General features: G+C 38.2%; 1 protein-coding gene across 1 annotated transcript in view; it reads right to left on the minus strand.

Moving 5' to 3' along the window:
- Positions 1-1,609: 1,609 nt before the first annotated feature.
- The window catches only part of MCTP1 (multiple C2 and transmembrane domain containing 1), a gene marked incomplete at its 3' end in the record, with an annotated part of 214,444 nt that continues 193,086 nt past the window's right edge, over positions 1,610-22,967 (minus strand). Inside the window, exons 18-21 of the mRNA XM_084224913.1 lie at positions 8,949-9,058; positions 6,214-6,323; positions 2,736-2,833; positions 1,610-1,681 (exon numbers count right to left, since the gene is read on the minus strand). Of these exons, the coding sequence (XP_084081039.1) occupies positions 1,610-1,681; positions 2,736-2,833; positions 6,214-6,323; positions 8,949-9,058 (390 nt within the window). The remainder of the gene's footprint in view (positions 1,682-2,735; positions 2,834-6,213; positions 6,324-8,948; positions 9,059-22,967) is intronic.

A 22,967-nucleotide genomic window follows, 5' to 3' on the forward strand; every position in this document is an offset into this window, starting at 1 on the left:
AAATTAAACTCTTTCAAAGTCATGATGTAATGAGAGCTTGTTTAAGTCCAAGGCTTTCTACAGACCATTCATTTGATTGGCATTCTTTTAAATATACAAACAGAAGGATCAATGTAACTAACTGTCACATAAGAACTTGGCTATCATCTTATCTGCAAAACAAAGAAATCCAGGATGATCCTTCATGAGCAATGCAACTAACACGTATTTCTTTGGACACATACATATTCACATGTGCTTGCAAAATATTTCTAGATAGACTTTTCAAAAAGTATTTTTAGAGTAGTGCAATATAACTTTATCTGCAATTGCAACCAGCGAGAGGTAATCCAGAGAGGACCACAGCCCCCCTTGAGGATGCAGTCCTGTCATTCTCCCCTGGGCAAAAAATCCCCTTTAATGTCACTGGGAACTAATAATGAGGAGCTGTGCACAGGTAGTCCCTCAGGAATGAGTCTCTGCTCACTATGTGGGGAGCTGAGTGTGGAAGTCTGCATGCAGCTACCAGAATATATCCCCAAGTACTCGTTATACAGTGGCCACTAAGACATTTGAAATGTAAATGTTTCTCATCTATGTTCCATGTAATTTATAAGATAATGCAGTTTCCATGCAGTAGGGAAAGATTGTATCAGAAGAACTGACATTATTAACTAAGGAAAAAACCCTGGTATATCAGTTTTACCACAACTGCGTTTTTTTCCTCTACATGGTATTTCACATTGGTAACAGGCAATGTTATACCATAAAGCATATTAATATGATCTTGTGATTTGAATGAAAAACCTTTCCTGCAAGATATCCATATTAAAATAGTTATGTGCACAAAAAGTGTTCATAGCATGACACCAAAAGCAGTATGGAGTTAGTTTTACCCATTAGAGCTAAGCTTTGTAGTACAAATGAAGACTACTGGTACATGTAGAAAAATATGACAGGCAATCAATTACAAACCTGGCAGTATTTTCAAACAGAGATTTTTAGGTCTTTCAATGGAATGATAAATACAGCAGGAACTGCTTTTGGGAGCTCTAGAAAGAGATTTGCACTTGGTGTTTCTCACTGTCTTATAAGCAGCCCTACCACGTAGAAAAATGTTGCACCAGGAGTTAACATCAGGGTCTGAAATTTAAAAAAATCTGCTAAAACATAAGTGCAGTAGGCTCCACTACATTGTATTTCTCTTGCAATATATAAAACATAGAAAACTGTAATGATGACTTACTGGATAAAAATATTAATGCTCACAAATAAAATATGATAAATTTCTGAGTCAGATTTAGATGTTTTGTAGGTTTAGTTAGCATGATTTGACTATCTCATGTATCTTTGACCACCAAGTAGCAATATATATTCTCCATTTTAGATTGACTCATGTAATGTGTTACATTGGCTTTAAAATGACAAAAGCCCTACTTGAAACACGTCTTTACAATGAGAAATAGATTTTCCACGAGAAACCATTTTCCACCTTTTAATACTGTTACAAAATCTCCCCAGTAGATAAAAAGGCAAGATAAATAAAAATCTTGGAGAAAGGAAACACTTCTTAGGCTTGCTCTTTTATCTACCCCTGGCAAATGCTGGTCTCCTCAACACATGAAGTTGGCTAAGCAGGATTGTTTTTCTTTCTCTTGCTTGGGCTGTGAGTAGGATCTTGTTTCAGTTCATGGTATTGCATCTGTTTAAACACAAAGTTCAGAAAGAAAGTTGTCAGGTGGCACTTGTTAGGAAAAAAGGAAGATATCCTTTTTTTCTGTCAGGGGATAAAAGGTTAAAAAAAAGAAGACTTTCCCCCTAAAAATGACACAGGATTTGTGATTCACCAACACCAGAATGACAGATCTAGAATAAGAAGGAAAACCAACACTAGGAACATCCTACCAGGAAATAACACTGGATGGTGATGTAAACTTAGAAAAGACTAGGTTTTTTTTTTTGTTTTCTCCATGAGCTCTAGCAGACAATAAACATTATCATCTTGACCATACTGGATACCATTCTTCATAATGTTTCTTAAAAGCTTGGTTATTTCTAGATGCCACAGAGGATATTAGATACAGAGAGAGTGTTTGCACCTGTATCTCCTACTTAATACCAGCTCTGAACTGAAACTAGAAATATGGGAAGTCTGTAATCTTTGTGACACCAGATGTGATTTATGTGCTTGATGCTATCTTAAATCTTCCATCATGCTCTCTGGGGATTGTGTACAGCATCATAAAAGCTGGTAACTCACAACCAGCTTTTTTTTTTTTTGAAAGGAATTTATGAGCCCAGTGGAACTGTGGCCACAGCAAAAGCTTTTACCCCTTGGAAGGGAAAGGCCAAAATGTTCTCAGAATGCTGAGCAATGCTGTCTGCCTCTTCCATTATTTGACCTTCCTGTTCCTTCTCTGCCTTCTGAGAGCCACAGCTCCAGTGTTTCCTATACAGTGCCTTATCCCAGCCAGATTCACATCATGCTGGATGCTGTTTAATACAAGCTCTAGCTACCATCTAACAAATACTTGTCCTGCTACTGATTTTTCCAAGGATCCTAAGAGGCACAACCAATGCAGGAACTTCTTTCTCACTGGATAAAGATCTAGCAGCTTCCTCTGTTTTAATGGACTATCCTCAGCTTGAGTTTGCAATTGCTTTCTGCCAAGGAATAGTAAATCAAATAGTAAATCAGAATAACTGCTTTAAAAATGTTAAAATAAAATAAAATAAAATAAAATAATTATACACACCACTTGCACATCAGAAGGGACTCTGGACAGAAAGTCAAGTAGCTCATTGTTATCAATTGCATATGGATTTCGAATCTTCTTTGTAAATTTATTGATGCCTGCAAAAGTGAAAGTTCAAATGTTACTATCATAAGATATAAGATATCAAAAGATACATACTTTTGGCAAAGTTTTAAAACAGATTTTAGGATCCATTCGGAATCCTGACAGTAGCACTGAATGAATGCATGAATTGTAAACTCGGGCTCCAAAGGTTTGACTCTACTTCTGTGGTTCCCTGTTTCAAAATGCGAAAGTTCTAGGGACATTTTCAAATTCCTTTAATACGTTTTTTGGAAAGTGACAGAAACTGTTATTATTACAAGGAAGTTGGGAAAAGCAGAGGCATAAAAAGTACTTAATTTCTGTAACAGAGAAGATGAGCAGAATTGGGCTTAATTGGAGGACACAAAATTCATATAAGATTCAGAAGATTCAAGGAAAGTATTTTTCATGCTAATGACAATGAAACATATGGGAAGCATGAAGTCTGCATCATATGAAAGCTTTAGAGGAGTTTGCACAAACCTCTGTATGAGAATAAGAGATAGAGACAAGGTGATGGCAGTGCAGAGGAGAGAGGATATGTCTCCCTTGGACATCATGGTCTTATAATGCCTATTGAGAATTATTATTCAGAAGCACCAAGAAAAATCATCCACAAAATAATCAGGAAGCAGGCTTTTAAATTAGACATATTGTCTTAATTACATACCAAGTCAGATTCATACACTTTGAGAACCTGGTCTGTGGGCTCTGGGAACACTTCTAAAACATGGACAGGAACAGTGCAAACTGCATTGACTCTCATGTGAGCAGGAGAAAGCCAGGACACTATTAAAAATATGCCTTTCTGTGTAATTTATCCAGGCTCTATCAGATATAAGACAACATAGTTTATCTTCCACAAAGTCTTTGGTGCCCAGACTTTTCAGAAAGCTTTAACAAGGACATAAAGCCTTTGGATACGGCATGCAAGATTCAGTGTCAACAACACCCACAGTGTCCCACTGCATGATTCCTCAGTTCTGCAGCGTAGATAGGAGATGCTGCCCTCCCTTTATATGGCGTTGGATAGTGAGTGTTCAGAAGGAACATCTGACCTTCAAACACCTTTGTTTAAGAAGATGTTTTGCATCAGCAAGTGACTGCAAAATTTAAGGTTGAATGCCACTGTTCATTGCACATGGCCACTGGACCTCCCATGGGTGAATTCTGGGGGTATGATCTCACTTTATCACATCTGATAAAGAAAAATATCAGCCAGCACGTGAAACCTCAAGAAAAAAGGAAAAGTGCTGCACAGATGAGAGGAGACGCTACAGGAGAAGCAGAATACATCAAGGGGATTGGTCTTTTCCAACAGTTTGAAAATTTTCAGATTAAAATAATTACAGTTTTTTCCACATAAACAGCTGTAGCTGTTACCAGGACTTAGCACTTCAGATGGGATTAGGATGGAGAGGTGGTTTCTGCTCCAGCCCACCTAACACACCGCATTTTCAAGGACCAGTAGTCTCCACTGGGAGAGACACAGCCAGGAAAGGATGGAGAATTTCTTGCTGGGGCAGGCTGAAAGGGGCAGACCCTATGGATGCAGAGAAGAAAGACAGCTATACAAAAGATTACACATAATATGAAGAAGTTTTAATTTAAAAACTCCACCTTCCAAAGAACAAAACGGACAGATGCTGCTACAGACCAGCTCAAAGATTCCTATGGAAGTAAGTCAAAAAAGAGAAATCAATGGCTTCCCACAGGCAGGATGGATGAATAGGTTGAAGAAACATACACAGGAGAAGGCTAGAAACATGCAATGATGGCAAAAACAAGTAGGTGCTTGGAATACTGCAATTTTTGAAGGGACAGCTGCTCAAAGCTGTTCTCAGCATGACATGGCTCTGTGAGAATTCATTTCACCCTGAGGAGGTCTGGGTTGTGGGACCTGCACCTATGCAGTACCTGTCTGGTCTCCTGCCATGATGCAGGAGAAGAAGATTCCTAAAGAAGGGATCCACATACACTTGCTGAATAAGAAGTCACCTGAACTGAAATGCAGGAGAAAAATGTGGAGTCAAAACTTCTAGTGAACCAAGGGGCTTGAAGTTATATCTACATAGCCTATGTAACTTGAAGGTAGGGAGAGAAGAGATGCAGAGAGTGCAAGGTGCATTTATAATAATTTATGCTATCCATCCATGGTTTGGGAGGCTTGGGAGTTGAGACTCTGCCTTATCTTAAACAGAGATATTTCTGTGGGACCATGACACTTCCAGGGGGATGAGTCATGAGCTTTTCAAAGAACAGTTCTGGCTCTACAGTTATGTGGATCTCAGATTATTGTATCAAACGTGATGTAAAAAAGCAAGATGTCACACCTGAGTGAAAAATGACAGACAAATACTTCGAACTTCCTCTGTCTGTGCTAGAAGGAATGAAATTTTGGGAACAAACTAAGAGCTTGGGTTACACTCAAGTGATACATGGTATGGGGGAATAAGTAAAAGTCAAAGACAGGAAAAGAAAGGAGGCCCATATGCTTGCTTTTTTTCATTCTGCAGAAATACTTTTGTTCATATCTTCTTTATTGTTTAGGCTATGATCATTTGAGAACACATTCTAAGAAAATTACTAATACTGACTGATAAACAAAAAATAAATTCTTTGGACTCAGTTCAATGATTTTCCTCAGTTCAATGCTGTCTCCTGAATTCAAAACTTTTTCACAAAAGGGTGACTGCTATTCCTCAGAAAGAAAATCTGGCCACTGATGTAACTGAGACTTTGCTCTTCATAAGTCTGTATTACTGGGTAAGAGCAGCTGGTGGTGTAAGATGAATGAAAAGAGCATTATTTACAACAGATGTGGTAACAGTAGTTTTTTAAAATCAGTATAAAGAATAGATACAAGCACAACTAGTGAAGGCTTGGATCAATCATAATTCCATCCCCCTACCTGCCCAGAGTTTCTGTTCATTATCAACCAGCCAAACACTATGTATTCCTTTCTGTCTAACTAAAGGTGACCCCTTAAACAGGTTTCTTGGTGCTAGGTTTGCATATACTTTCACAAAACAAAGTACTGCAGTAAAAAAGGTGTATTGTCCTAAATGCACCATATAGATTGAAATGCCTCTGATTGTGTGTAAGTGATGAAAATAAATCAGAGTAATATCTAGAAAAAGCTACACTTTGATATATGAAGAATCCTTATGGCTCCATGTTTATAGCATGATAAAGTATAAAATGTCAGCCAAGAAAAATGCATTTTGAAGATGGGCCTAAATATTTACACTGTTGCTGTTAACTAACATGCCTAATTCCATTATAGGATAGCTTCCTATATGACCATAAATACCAAAAAGTAGTGTCAGTGTAAATCATCCTTTAAAATCAGATTTTTAAAGCAATACAGACAGTTTAAAAGGGCTTTACTTACCCCAGACAAGGACAATGTATCTCAGTGGAATGAAATACAGGATGACGGTGAACACAGAGAGGGCAACAATTGCCAGCCAGCTCAGGAATGGGACAGTCCAGTTGAATGTACTAAAGAAAAATTAACAGAAGTCAGAACTGAGGTTGGCCAACAAAGCCAATAAAAGAGGGACAGTGGGAGAAGTGTCAGTTTCCATCAGGAAGAACAAACTGAGAGCCTGGGCTTGGATCCAGTGTCAGTAGGAATGAAAGGAGGTACTAACTTTGCCCACTTGCCTGCTGAATTTCACCTCTCCCAGCCCAGCAGTGCACATCTGCCAAGTGAATCACTGCCCTGATTTTTGGAAATCTCAGTGCCTAACCCTAGTTTCAGTCCCAGGAAGAACACAGAGCTCCCTACTCTCCAAATGTACTCGGACAGGCAATCTCCATTCCCTTCTCAACACCATGATAGAGTAGGATACAATAGCTGGAAGACTACTGCTAAGGCTTTCTTGCTTTATCTGCTCCCTATTCCACTGTAAGGACAGCACAAGAAGTTAAAGGCTGAACAGGGACATTCCCCTCTGTCTGAGATACAGGTGCACTCCTCAGCCAGGTGCTGAGGGGGGAAAAGGAAAAGACAAGTCCATGGCTATGCAAAGGTGGAAACTCATCCATGTGCATAAGAAGGAGAGGGCTAGGGGAAAAAAAATGGAGGGGGTAGAAAAGTTAGTCGTGAAGACAGGGATAATGCAACAGCAGTGGTTGAGGGAAGAAAAAAAAACCCTCTGGATGTTGAAACAAAAAAAAAAGGTAATTAAAAAAACCTGAAATAAGTAAAGGTTATTTTTCTATGAATAAAGGAAAAGAATTTCTGGGATCCCATCAGAGTTCCAAGCCATTAGCTTTTCAAAAAAAACCACCTAAAAACATCCTCACTAAGGGTCCCAGACTCTATTCTGATAAAACTCTGCTGGTCACCACATTCTGCAAAATTGAGGTGTGAGGGACAGTTAATGGATCTTGAAAAGGGTGCTGCGGCTCTCCAACTCCTGTGTTCAGTGAAGAGAGAAAGACCAGATGATAATTTTATACATACATCCCATAGGAACGTTGGTTAAGTGAAGCTTGGCTCAGCGTATTTGTTCCGTGAAGGCACTGCCATCTCAAAAGTGTTGCATGACATTTATCCATAAGGATAATGCGGCTTTAAATCTAAATAGTTTCATGATACACTTTGAAGTATTACTACTAACTACATTCTCAATCAGTGTGATTACATAATTTTGGCTTCTCTAGATGAATAATTGCAATTACCTGAATTGCAAGCTGTATTTTTCATAATGAGCTCTGGCTTCCTGTGTTTGTCTTCTTTTTTCCTTGGCAAATTTGATATGTCTCCACTAACATGTTAGTGTCACTTAGTGTAGGATGCCTCCCTTTATCCTCAGGGGACACCTGCTCTTTTCCCCTTTTCTGTAGGCATTTGGGATGAACAGAAGGTTGAGGGTCTGCTCATGTTCCTGTGACTCGGCTTTGTGCAATGGATCACAGACACACCATGATGTGTGGGAGCACTGGCTCCTCACTTAGCAAAGCTCCTTATGGGCTGTGTTAACACGGCATTCAGTACAGGTTTCCCATTATAGTTTTAGGAACAAATTACAAAGATTTATAGTCTCACTCAGTTTACAAAATTCTGTAGCTCTCATCTGGTATATAATAGAACAAACTCAACCTCTAAAATGCACAATTAGAACTACTTAATCATCAAGACAACTTCCACGAATAGCCTTTTGATAAAGGACTTTTTTCAGAGACTGGCTCATTTTTCTAACTGGAGAACTTGTGTGATACAATATGCTTGCACCTGCCTCTCCTGCTGTGAATACAGCCTGCCCAGAATTGTCCCTATGGGAACACTTTCCCAGGCTTTCCTATTAGGAACTTTGTTCTTAAATGAATAAATGGCAATGTCCTTGTTGTCAAGACTGAACAGGACAGCATTAGAGATGATCCTCAGGATTCCTGCAGACTGACCTCCACCCAAGGCATAGGTTTCCTAAAACTAACTTTCAAAAGTGAATTGGGTAGTGGTGAGATGCTCTTGTATCTTGAGGCGCAGAACACCAAGTCAATCCTCTCCATGTTTTGCAGCTGACAGCTAGAAGGTGTCTTTCTGGAACCTGTCTGACCTCAAGTAATAAACCTTGTGCTGGTGTCCATTGACCATGCCAGAAATACACCAATACATTTCCTGCAGTAAATCTCAGAACCTCTCTTTCTCAATGTCCAGATTTGTTAGTAATTTTTATATATTATGTATTAGGTGTTACAAATTACAAATACTCTAAAGGAAAGGTTTTGCTGACCAATAAATAAAACTTCCAGCAAGAGAACATATTTACATCCTTAAAATATGAAACTCCTATTCAGTTCTGCTTATTTCCTTTATCAAAATTGCATTTTTGATTATTGCTTTTAAATAACAACCTCAAAACAATATGCTCTTTCTGTTTTACTTAAAAACTTTTCTTTTGATTTTTGTCCCAATTAATATAGTTCTAAACTCCAGAATTAATGTAAGAGAATTTCCACTGAGTGAGGGCCTCCATAAAGCAAAGTAAATATAGGTGAGTTTGAACAATTGACTCCCCTGGAATAAGTAAGTAAAAATCTAACATATTGTATCTCTGCATGAAAAAGATATTAAAGAATATTGGAGAGCAATCCAGCACCTGTGTAAGCACTTACTTCTTGATCCTCTCACCAAAAGAAGCAATTTCATCTAGGATATTCTGGACAGTGACACACACCTCCTGGATGGCATAAAGTCTATTCATAAATCCTTTCTTTTCACTGTCCTAAATAAAAGAATAGGAGTAGTTAAGTAAAAGAATTTCTGACTGTAGAAAAAGGATTGTGTAGGTATCAGTTAAGTTTCAAAAGGTCCTGTGTCACAGATTCATGTCAAAGAATTGGTAAAACCTGGCAATAAGAAAACAATTTCTTGTCCTGTAAACAGTGCTTATTGCAACACGTATGGTTTAGTATATATGCTGAGCACCACACAATTTTGTCTGTCACGGCGTTCATTTCTAAACGCATATTTGAATAAGCCAGGTCTCAAGGTTTTGAACATGCTGAAGGTGCCAACCTTGTACGTTGTGTGCTCTTTCAAGGGACAAGAGTCATAAGGTGAAATAAAGGCAGTTTTGTTGAAATGCTGGTTCTTGAGCAGATGTAAGCAGAGGAAAATAAACATTTCTGGCGGAAGGCACAGAGCAAGAAACCACAAAAACTCAGCTCCTATAGAGAGCCGTTCTTTCCCCCCCAAATATCTAAATCTAAACGTGTTTGCAGCATCAAATCCACTAACAGTGTTAGATGGGATTAAAATGAAGTATCACCATGGAGAAAAAAAATAGTTTCTCTTCATTTTTTCCAGACCACAGATAAGACAAAAGGTTATGTTCAACATTTCCAATGGGTTGTTGCTGTATTACCCTACCAAGTGTGAATGTGATTACTGTTTTCTGAAAATAAGAAAAGGAAAGAAAATTTTGTACTCTTAGGACAATATTTCATTAATGAAGTTCAACTTCTTGTAATCACAAACCACATGATACAACAGTCTCTGTCATTGACTGCAAAATTCAGCATCCAAGAAATATATGTTGCATTTAATTTTTCTTTTCTTCCCCTGATGCGTAACTATCAGACAGAATATTTGTTCATTCCTTTTGTTGACATTTTTGCTATCTTAATAAATTAGATTGGGAGAAAACATATATTATCATTTAATCCTTTCAACATCACTGGTTCACTGACAATGGTGTTGTCAAGATTACCTGTGAAGATGTTTGAAATTACTTAGTTAGAAAACACAGATTATCTAAAAAAACAACCATGAGAGAAGCAGACAGAGATGAGAAAACTACTTTCAGTGATTAATTGTAATTTATAAACCAAGCACTTCAGACAGAGCAAAACCACCAGTTTCTTAGGCAGTGTGAAAGACCTTATCTTTTACATAAGATTAATAATTATTATATCACAAAGAAATATTTTTATTTTCTGAAAATTACCATAATGGATCAGAACCACTGATATCAACTACATCCAGTGCTGCACAGCAACACAGAGTCATTTATGTAACTTATTTCCTTAATCTTTACTGCATTCTTGAAGACTTTGCAATGATGCCATTATTCTCCTCAGGTATGCAGTTTTTGAAGATGTGCATCATATATCCAGCATGCTTCATTTGTCATCAGGAAATAGGCATCTGCTCTGTTCCTTCATGTAAAACACATACTTCCAGTATAATGTTCTCTTGTACAGCAGAAATGAACAATAAGCCATACAGGTATTTTTCTGCTTTCTAAATATGTATGTATACCCCTTGCCTTTTCAGTTTTAAGAGATTCTGCCCTCCATGTAAATTAATTTTGGTTTTTAATTGACTTGTGTGAGAAAAGAATTATGTCACTCTAACAAAACCTGTGGCACATCCAGAATTCAAGTGGGGTTACATTCAAAGGTCCAGAGGTTGTTTTAATTTATAAGTGTCTTACACGATAAATTTGTACCTTTATTCATGTCATGATTTAGGAATGGCACTCTCCAATTTAGTGCTCCCACTGAGACTTTCCAAATCCTGCTGCTGCATGCTCACTCCCTCTCCCTCCCCACCCCGGTGGTGGACTGGACATGAGAACTGGAGGCACAATTTACTGGGAACAGCAATGAGCAAAGGAAATGAACAACAACAGCGACAATATCAAAACCAAAAGTGTACAAAAGAGAGAGAGTGATTTACATGTGAAATGCTCACTACAGAGCCTGACCCGCCCACAACCACACCACGCTGACCACTCCCTCAGGCTCGGAGCCAGTGCCACACTTACTCAACCTAAAGGAACCCCTCTCCCCGGAAGAAAATCCCTTTCTCCTACCCCCAACAGCGATCCTGCCCCCAGTAACGATGGTACAAAACAATCTCTGGGTTCTAGCCATTCCTCCTCCTGGCCACTGCAAAAATTCATCCAGTCCTAGCCAGAACCAGACAATCAAAAAATAAATCTGTTTTAAATCCCTTCCCACAAATACCATAAAGACAGAATGAGACAGAGAAAGGATCACTATTTCCAACCCACTGCACCTTCTGAGCTTAAAGGAAATTTTTTGACATACTCTGAGGCATGATAAGACAAAACAGCACAGAAAGAGGAGGCAGTCAGAAGAATCATGGTTCATCTTTGCTTAAACTATTCCAATTATTCCCACACTTCCACAACTATTAACTGTTTTTTATTTCCTGCTCCAAATGCTCGTGTAAAAAATAAGCTGGACTAGGGAAAAACTGCACTTATTTTCTTCCAGCAAGATGCCATGTTATCAAATACAACACATGAGCTACCTAGAGTAAACCAAGGTTCTTAATAATTAATTTTTCAAGCACTACTGGCATTTCCTTTCCAGAGAAAGATGGTGTGAGATACTGGAGGAGACTGGTGGCTTGAAACATTCCAGTTGCATGAACGGGATAAGGGGTAAGGCAAGTGTTGCCCAGGTGAGGTGGTGCATTGCTCCATCCACCCCACCTGCTAGGGCCGGTACCCCAGTCCTGCAGTGCCACTGCAATGTTCCAAACCTGCCCCTGGAGCCCCTGACCCAGCCCCAGAGGGGCTACCAGATGTCCCACCTGCGGGAAGGGCCCAGGAAAGCCAAAGGGTACTCACACTAGAGCATGAGGCAAGCACTTGACCACTGGAACCACCAGTGGTAGTCGTATTTGTTCTTTTCTATATCTCTTCTGTCTTTCTCTTTGTTCTTTTGCTTCCAATTACTTCTTCTTGAAGTCTAGGGAACTTAAAATCAGATGGGTTGAGTTTTTCAAGTTGAATGGACTTGGAGCTTGCAAAATTAATGCTTTGTGAAATGCTTTATGTTGATTCAATGTTGCTTTAAACTTTTGCCAAAGTTCCCTGATTTTCTGAAGTTGCCAGTAAATTTTTTTTTTGTTTTGACTCTTGAGAAATTTCTTATCAGTATTTCTCTTTTCTTATCTAACTCTGGGTAAAAGAAAAAAACAACCCATAAGCCTCTTTAAGGGACTCAGCAAGAGAGTTCTGGGGCCTCGAAGATGGGCTGTGACTGGAATTGACTAGAATCAATTTCATCATTTGCATGACAACAACTGCCAATTTTCTGGACATAACTGGCATTTAAATAGTAGATAAAATTTATGATACAAAGCTAACAAAGCTTAATACAAAGCTTTATTACTATTTCATTTGTGTGTTTTATTTGTTTGCAGTAGGCTTAAGGTATCTGAAAAGCAAGATTTGCTAGGGCATGGTTTTGAGCCTAAACTGTGAAAGCAGAGTCAAATTGATACTGATGGTATGACCTGAATGTTAAAAAGGGTATGAACCCAAAGTAAAGTCTGAGAAGATGTCCTACTCCTCTTTCACAGGAAATTGTAAATTAAAGATTGATATGCTGTTTGGTGAATAGTAATACTTAACAATTACATACTGATTTTCAGCCAGAATGAGATTTTCCTTTTGGTGAAACCAAAGCAAAACAAAGTAAATTACTAGCTCTAAACTGTGTTGAGCTCATTTACACAAACCCCTAAATAAAATCCATGTTATGTGAGTCCTTTTATTCAATACACTGTTCTTCCAACTCCATGACAAAATAGTGTGTTTTAGGAAAGGATTATATCTGTAACCCTAAACCTCTCTCCTCTCCAAGTGAAACTGCATTTAAAAACCAAACGTTCCAAATGACCGGGAAAGCAGGAGAAATAAATAGGCCAGACTCAAAAGTATACTCTGGTAAAGGTAATGGGTTTAAGCCAGAAAAGGGAAAAAAAAAGTTTTAAGTACAGAGAATAAAACTCTGAACATTTTACGGTGGATAACTGTCCTACTCGTAACTTCTAATTTGGAGAGAAAGGCATGGATCATAAGAAGAGAGTTTTGAGAAAAAAAGCAAATGCTGAAGGCCAGGATACTGTCTCTAAGGGTGGGCAGTGTGGGCACTGTTCCACCAGGCAAGGCATGACCCCTTCCCCTACACATGGGCATGCAAAAACACCTCGAACATCAACTTTTCTAGGCTCTCTCACCTGTGGCTGCTAAAGCAAAAGTACAGCCGTTCTGCTATCAGTGAAGAACCCCTCTAATCATCCTTGACTTTTAGTAACAAGCCAAAAAAATCTCTACTGCTTGAACAGAAGCTTCTGTGAAAAAACTCTTCAGATTATTTCAACTAATAATTGGTGTCCAAAGTAAAGTCCATAAATAGGCACCCACATCACCCCTCAGCAGGAGACTCAGCTATACACAGGGCTCTAACACTGTGGCAGACATCCTTTGTGGACTGATGAAATAGACCCAGAAGTAGTTGGTAGTAAATGCCTTAGTCCTTTACTGGCAGGAGTCATTAGTATTTTCCAAAAAAACATACAGACACAGAAATACTGGTTTATGATGTGGCCACTGCTCAAAACCCCACCTCAGTAATTACCTTCCAAAACCTAACCACTGCTGTCTGTGAAGCCCACAAAGAAGATAGTAAGCCAATACTATTTCAGCTCTGGAGGCCTTTGATCTCCTTTAAGTCTTCCTGAATCTCTATCAAAATGCCTCCGATCTGGTGACAGACACCCAGTTGAGCTTTTATTTTAACAAATGTGGGAGACAGAAATGTGTTCTGGTGAGCAACACAAAGCACTCTGGGAAAGGTTCGACTAGTGGAGAGGTGAAAAATAAGTCCTGTAACCAGAGAACGGGTTGCATGGCTGGCGTGTGGTCACCGTGTGTGTGGGGCAATGATTGTTTGGGGGGATGCAGGGACACGCAGATCAGAGAGGTGCAGAGAGCTGCCTGGGTAAAGGGACATTGAACAGCGACACTGCAGTGGCAGACAGGCAGTGCACGCTGGGTTTGGTTAAGGCTTGGTTTGCTGCAATGAATGATCTTCAGAGCAAGCAAGAAGGTTCGTGTTCCCCATTGCTACAATCAAATTCTCAGGTAAATAGAAGAAGGACAGACAGCCATGATGATACTGTTATCTTAAAGCTGACTGTAGAAGCAGGTCTTGAGGTAAAGCTGAATGGTCTACATGAACTGGAGAGTTGCATGATGTGACTTGAGACTGGCTTCCTCATTATATCCTATAATGAGCTGAGAGAGTCAGGTTATTTTAACTGCAGGGTATCACTCATGGAGCAGCACAACCACATTATTCTTCCCAATTCTTGCATTGAAAAGGTATGGGAAGACTCTTGGAGAAATTAAAGCTTCTCAGTGGGACCTTAATGATTCAGAAGTTCCCACCCTTTCAGTAAGACAGATTGTAACTCTTGAGACTTTCACTTATTTCAAATAGTGACAGATAGCATGTCCAGCGGACAGGTACCTGCATATGTTCTCTTTACAGCATCAGCAAAATAGAAAACCTGTTTGGTACTCCTTCCACTCTGAAAAGGACCAGCAGGAGCAGGCTTCCTTAAAGCACTGGCACCATTTCACCTCAGACATCAAATCCGTGGGTTATGTAGATAACCAGAAATGAGCTTTTAAACTTGGGGCTTCAACTTCACCCATATTACCATTATCACCACACCTTAAGTGACCACATTTTCCAGATACTATCAGTCTACAAATGCTCAACACATCATCTTTAAAATCTTTGTGCTAGCACATGTCTTTCTGTGTGCATGGTCATGAGGTCTGAAAATTAGGCTCATGCCTAATTGGAAATCAGGCTGAGGATTATAAAATATGGAGAAAACCACATAACAATGAGTTTTACAGAGAGAAATTATATTTGTGGTCATGATTATTAAAAATAGAAGCCGTAAACTGTTATTGACTAGTAAGATTCCATATTTAAAACAGCAGACAATAGGCACAGCAGAAATTATATAAACATGTGGAAGAAAATACTAAAGACTCAGTAAAGAACTGTTAAACAGTGACTTTTTTCACCATTGCCCAGCGTATGATAAGATCTGCAGTTGAAGACCTGGTGTGATAAGGGGCATGAGCCTTTGATAATGGGCTGTGACAGCTCATGATAGTGGCAGTGAGTGCTGCTGGCCCTGCTGGTGAAGGTAAGTGAACTGCAGGGCCAGCTAACTATCACCTATCACAATCACAGGATTATCCCGTGAATACCCTGTCCATGGTCCCAAGCTGGAGTGGAACTGCCCAGCCGCTGCCATAAAGCACCACTTAGCCTCTATATAAGTGAGTGCACAGCAAATTTTCAGAGCCCTCCTCACCAACAAAGGAAGAAGGATCTTCACAGGATGACAGAGATTCTTGGTGGTGATTACCTACCTCTCTGTAGTTCTTTGCTTTTTCCTCCTTTTCTATTTTCTTTCTTGCTCTTTCTTTGATAGTGAGTAAATGTGTATTATCATTTTGATTATCAGCATTTGACCTCCTTTGTGTCTTTATCTCATACCACAGTTACCCAGACTGTGGGTATATTGGAATCCTGCCCCTGCCTGTTTGCAGCTTAGGACACATTTCCAGACTGGGACAGACTCACTGTTTATGAAGACACCACAACCTGCTCTTAGCAGTGGGGTTGGACTAGATATCTCCAGAGGTCCCTTCCAACACTAAGAATTCTGTGATTTTGTGTGAATATTACAACAGTCTGTTTTTTCCTCAAACATTACACTGAGAGTTGATAAAAATAATTCTGAACCTTCTCTGACTTTTTGGCAGTACCACCTATGTAATGAATTAGATTTTTTTCATGGACTGCTGCAGAGCTAGAAGATAAATATAAAATTGGGGGGAAATATGCCAAGAGCTACAGTAATAATTCTAAAGAAAAAGAAGATATTGCAAGCTTTCCAGAGTAAAGAAATAACACTGTATCGGCAATTATGTAAATTGTGTTTAAATTGAGATTTTTTACTAGTGCTCTTTATTTTCTCTTTCTTCCTATCACATTACACAGTGTTGCCCAGTGCTTTTTTAAAAATATGCTCCTTCCTGATCTCTCCTTCACTGCACATTTGAATACTGTAAGGACAGCACTCCAGATAAAAGGCAGAAACATGGAGGCAATAGAGTCAGTTTATAGAACAACATGCCATTCCACCAAAGGACCATCTAGTGGGGAGAAACAAAAATTTAATTTTTCCTTGCATTATACCTTTCTGACTAATGCTAAACCTTTATGAGGTATTAATTTCATATGTACTCTAAGCTTGAAAAGGGTGAAAGCTTGTTTGTTCATGATGATAGACTGAGGAGCAAAAAGCAACAAAAGGCACAAATTTTGCTTTTCTTGGCCTTGTTTTGGAAGGAGACTCATAAAACTAAGGCACTGTAGGGTTGAGCACTGGGGTGATTAGAAGACCCACAATGAATGTGCTTTAAGTCAATGCTTTAAGTACCTGAAATTCTTCTTTTGGGTGTCTTTGTCTTCACCCCTTTGACTATGCTTAAAGAAGGGAAGACAGAATATCTTTACCTGAGTCAGAACAACACTGGAGCTTGACAGTGATCTCATTAATACTTCCTTTGTACCCAGCCACATCAATGTAATCCAAAAGAGGCTAACACAGAAATCATGGTATATTGCGCGTCAGCTGTTTGCAATAGTTAATTTAGTCAGAACACAGTCCTGGTATTCCACTAAAGAACAAACTTTGGCCATGATTTTACAGTGGAATTTGTAAATTCCAGTGGTTCTAATGTGTTCACCCTATGCTGAATGAAAACTGCAATTAATAAGGCGGTCATTAATGCAGCTCTTCAAGTTCTATTATACAAATGTGAGGGATGATAGACACAAAAGTTAAATCTCAAGGGTCTAATAACCCTCAAAATGTAAGGAAAGAGCCTGCTAGTTTTATTGGAAAGAGTTATTTTAAATAAGAAGAACCTTGATATGCGAGAGCCTGGAAGAATGGTGCAATGAAAACAAGACCTACCAGCTAGTATAAAAAGAAAGAAACAGACAGAGAAACCAGAAAGGGAACTGAGCTTAGTAAAACACCTGAATCGTGGTGATAATCTATAATCATTACTTATCTAAATCAAACACACATATTTTTGTTGTTCACTCATTATCAATAAGATAATCAAATACAATCATCAAAATAATACAGTACTCTGTTTTAAAGTTAAAACTAGCCTGAAAATTTATCTTCCAATAAGTGCCTATACACGCGTCACTCACTGATATGCAGAGAATTGATATGCAGCAGTACTGCTGGAGTTAGTCATCTAAAATTTTAGTTACAATTCTGAAATACATTTTCTTAGATGTAGCAGAAGGAAAAGTTAATTTGATATTTTAGTGCATGTAGAAAGCAATTTTAATTTTCTCCTTGTAATTATTACAATGTTAAACGTGCTTGTGCACAAAGGACAAGATTGACTATTCAAGATTACCTCCACGCTGGGCTAGGACACTCTGCATCAAATTCTGCAGGTACAGATTCACTGTTGCTGGAAGTTTTCCAATTCTGGGTTGACAAGATATTGTGATCTTAGAACTCCTAATATGCCATGCACCTAAACAAACAGATCTGTTGTTTCTCCTTCCGACTCCCCACTATTAACAATATTATATCAAACACAGAAAAAAGTAATTTTGTATTTCAAAATTCATGTGATCACATTTTGGACTGCTCATGTTTTTGGTTCACAGAAATTACAAGACATTCCCTGAAACATCGTTACCTAACTAGCACAGTATGGTATGAAATTGCCTGGGCCTGGTCAAGCAGACTGCTGAGCAGAGGACTACAAAAATGTCTTTACTGTTGGTACTTGCTGCCCAAACAGTGCTCCTTTCAAACAACTAATCCAAACTTTTTAATGTCTGTTTTAGATTTCAGTGATTTAACTCAATGGGAAAAAACCAAACAAAACCATTTTCCTGGGGACACTATTTGTAAAGAGCAACTGCACAGAGAGAGAAAATTCTTAGTGGCTACATGTTGCTTTCATATTCTGAGGTCAACAGAGCCCAGGTGGCCTACACCAGCTGAAGAACAAACCCTAGAGTCTTAAACACTTGATTGCTGTCAAGTGATCAATCATTAAGAATATGATCTGGAAAAGAAAAATACTATACTGTAGCTCAGCTAAACCAGCAAGTGTAGATTGTCCAAAATAATTCCTAACATGAACCTAGAGCAATGAAGATGAAAATAGTAGATGAAATCTGGTTGGCATTGTTTTTATGAGTTGAATACTTAAAGGAAGTCATCTTGAAAGCACTTTGGGATTGAAAAGGACGGTCAAAAGAACCATGAATATTCAAAATCAAAAAGAACAATTCCATTATCATAATCACCGGCTCTGTTACTTTAGCTCAGAAGAAATCCTATGATGTCTAGAGCAGGAAACATGATGTTCTAAAGACAGTGGATATATAAATACACATTTCAAACAGCAGGCAGAGTTATCCAAGGAATGTATCAAACTGATAAATTGAAGAAAGAAAGAAAGAAAACAAGTCATTCAAACCCACTCCTTTTTTACATGATTCCCCTGGATAAATGTTCAAACTCTGGTTTTGGAAAATTACATAGTGAAGAAAAATAGTTTGGCATTTGAGGCAAAGCAATATAAAATGGAAGAAAACAGCAGCATCTAGAAAATAACCCTACAAAGGTACAGTGGGTAAGGAATGATAAGTGAATCAAGAATCTTAGCATGTCTTTTAAGAAAATCTTGAGAACAACCTGAAAACACTCCATTGCCCATTTTCTCTCCATGCTTACTTCACTAAAATCAGAAAAAATACCCCCAAAGCCAGACAAAATAATAAAAAAAACCCAAAACAACGACAACAAAAAAACAACCCAATTCAACAAAAAAAATTCCACAAAAACCCAGGAAAGCCCCCAAAAATCCCCAACAGACACACAAAAAAAACATACAAAGAAAAAAACCCAAAACCACAAACCAAATCCCCCCCCTTTTAATTTGTTAGGAATTACTGACATTTTGTAAAAGATCTAAATCTGAGCCATGTAGTGAAGATGGGGTGGTATTGTGAATATTCAAAAATCAAACCAAAAGTAATCTTTAACAATGTTATTTTAATATCTGCCCACTACAATAGTTTGTTCTACATTCATTTTAGATATGCTTCAGCATGCTAATTTCTCAGAAGTAAAAATGCACATATGTATGCTGGACCACAATAAATCACACTGACTAAAAACTGTGAGGTGCTCACAGTCAGCTGATGTACTGCAGATTACAATATCAGAAAGAAAAAGTGTAGCTCAAAGGCATTTATTTGCTCAAATGTCTATTTTTTTCCTCCAAGAACAAATATTTGTAGCTTAGGGAAAGGCTTTGACTGTGCACTGCATGCATGTATCTGTTACTTCACAATAAAACATGTAGAAAAAGCTGCTAACTTGTCTTCAGTGACTTAAAGTGAATTTCCTTCTAGAACTGAATAATAAGACTTGCTGACTTGAACTTACAATGAATAGTGCTGCTTTAGAAGGAAAAAGGAAAGCAAAATGTTGTTAAAACAAATACAAAAAACCATATGATTACTGCAATGTTGGAATGACAGCTGAATAAAACAAATGGCAGGAAATACAAACAGTTGTCATTCTTCGTGAATGACTAACTGGGCCACTGAGCACTCATGACACAGGAAGCATACTGGGTCACAGATGACACTATTTATACTAAATCTTGCAGCTAAAGAAGAAAAAATCCCAGCTGAGATACACCTAATATAAGATAAAAAATGAGCATTCAACATAATTTATCTGCTTTCCTGAAGAAACAAATAAGCAAAGTGCTTTAACCAGTCACCATGTGACATGTATTTCCCCAATTTACCTTTTTTTCCATCATCTCCTGACTTGCATAGTGCCTATTTAAAAACTTTAAAGTACCAAGATCAACAGATACACAAATGCCAGATGAGGAGGGCTGGGAAACCTGCAGCTGACAGCAAACTAACAAACCACTGCTGTTTAACAATCCAGAGTGAATATTGGACATTAAGGAAATGAATGAATCAGACAGACTCTAGAATAAGCAAAAAGGGGCACCCAACAGCACTTAGCCTGAAAAGCTGCAAAAGAGCTGGCATTCAACCCATGATGCATCCCTGCTCAAAGGGGATGCTTTTGAACACAGAATTATTTTCAGTAGAGAAAACAGGAAATTGTAAAGAGAATTGAAGACCCTCTCTCCCTTCCTAAATTCCTGAGCCTTTTGCATCATTTTCACAACTGCCAGGGATCTATGTAGGAAGGCATCAGCCTCAAAGGTTTGCTGGCACCAGCTGTCCACAGATGCAGAAGCACTGTGCCATCTCCTGCTTCTCCAGCTCCACTACTGCTGCTCTGATGGTGCGTGTTGTATAGCACATCATCGCTAACAAGGTACAGACTGTTTAGGATAGCTTATTTTATTCACATAGGCCTTTTCAGCAGAGAGGACAAATTAGCCCTCCATGCTTAAAAAGCTTGCTTCTTCCAAAATTTTAAGCTCATTGCTTGTTTTTGTGATACTCAGAAAAGCAGCAACCACCAGCCACACTGAAAGAACTCAATGACAGCTCTCTTTGTCAACTTTCAGTAGTCTTTGTATTATTTATTGTCTAGTAAATAAAGTTGAAATGCTTTTCAACCTTGGTTGCAAACTCGGTACCCAGTTGCAGTCCGACAACAGCAGGGAATAAGGCTGCCAATGTAAAATATCTTTTTTTCTCCTTTGTGACTGCTTTCCGTAGATTTCATTATTTCTCCTGGATCCGCGCTTTGTCATATCTAGGGCACAGCAATACTAAGTAAGCAGGGAGAAGGGATGTGAAATTTTTATCACAGAAACAACTGGCTAGGAGGTAATACCATATTCAAGCTTTTCCCAGAGAAAGCATGGAAGAGAGCAGGTGCCATTCTTCTAGAAAACTGTGCTATTCTACTCTGACAGTTTGGGATTAAACATACAGACACTTGAGGGGCTTAGACTTTGTGGCACAACAATTATCTGAGAGGCTATAATAAGCAACTCCACTGGATTAAAACAGCTTTTTGAAAAGCAGCAGCTTTGTGTGATACTTAAAAATAGCCTTTTCTATTTTAGCACAGTTCTTTGCTATCAAACAGATGGAAGGATGGCTCTCGCACAACACGGGGTGGACTTGTGCTTGTGCAGAAACAGAACTTCCAAGAGAAATGAGCATGCTAAGGTCAAACAGTTATACCAACTCCTCAAAATATTTCTCAGGCTTTCAGAGAATGGTGGGGCAGGAGTTTCCACAGCTGTTTGTTCCAAGTCACTCTCAATGGCTTTTCCTTCCCTGAGTTTGCACACTCTTATGTTGGACCTACATAAGCTTCAAGAACCACACCACTGTTAGTGTTTCAACTATTTCCCCCCAGGTTCCTCCAGAGTTTTTTAGGCAACACCATACAGTCCTGATAATTTGCTATTACTAATTTTGTTGATTTTTTTTTTTGGTAACTTCTTTTACCAAAACTAGATTTGAAGCAGACAAACCCTATGGAAACTTCACCATGGTCTTCTGTAATGAATAAACAAGCAAGAAATTACAATTAAATCTTAAATCCAAGGCCCAGGGGTAGGTTGTTTAGATCAAAAAGAAGGAAGGTTGAGATGCCCAGTTTGGAGGTGACAGAATTGCTTAAAGATGTGATGTCAAACTTCTGAGGAATACAGTAAAGTTAACTGAATTACTAACATTAGTAGTTTACTTAGTGCCATTGTGTAAGCCTAATAATTTCAGCTGAAGTACTGAATCCAAATTAAAAAATAAAAAATCAGATTCAGAAAAGCAGACATGATATTTGAAATAATAAAAATGGATGTGAGGAAAATTATGATGATGAGCAACAAAAAGTACTAGGACTTTTTAATTTACACAGAAGATGAATGAATATAATCAAGATACTCAAAATAATGAATGGTTTAAAGATAGTAAATTGAGATTCTTAATTACTCTCATAAGACTGTAGAGAGAAATGTTCTAACAACTTGAAAGGCACAAATAAAGCCGATAAAAGTAAATTCCTTTTTTCCATTCAATGGAAAACTCACCAGTGGACCTTGCTGACAAGGCAGCATTAGTATGAAGAACTTAATAAAACCAACAGCAGAATTAAATACATATACCATCATTTTCCTAGTAGGAAAGGTACTAGGTAGGATAACTATCTTTCACTTCACACAAAAATATGACACTTCAAAAATATCTTTTGGAACTTGAACTCAAGTTTAAGTCAGAATACAGAACAAAACTTACTATGAAAATTAAGTGTAGAAAATATACACATGCATGATCTTAAAGGTCCCTTCTAACCTAAACTATTCTAAATGATTCTATGAGCTGAAACCTTTCCTATTTACTATTTGAGGCACTTGCACATTTGTTAAAACATTTCAGAGGAGTAGTCGTAGAACAAGAAATCAGTAGACAGAATCATGGAACTTCTGACATTTATGCCTAGACAAAAATACTGAGAAATACTGTCCAATACTTTCTATAGAGGATTGTACAGATATGAAAACACCTTAACCTTATAGTAAAAATAAACTTCCTATGAAGTTTATTTTTACTATAAAATAAACTTCATAGGAATAAAATAAAATAAACTTTTTGTTCTGAACAGACAGGGTCCCAAAAGTGTTTTCCAGTGACAGCACTGATTTCTTTTAGAAGGAAAAAATTTTGCAAATATACTTTTGGCTAGCCATTTCCATCCTAGGTGAATAA

The sequence above is a fragment of the Fringilla coelebs genome (assembly GCF_963513975.1).
Source record: "Fringilla coelebs genome assembly, chromosome: Z".
Lineage (NCBI taxonomy): Eukaryota > Metazoa > Chordata > Aves > Passeriformes > Fringillidae > Fringilla > Fringilla coelebs.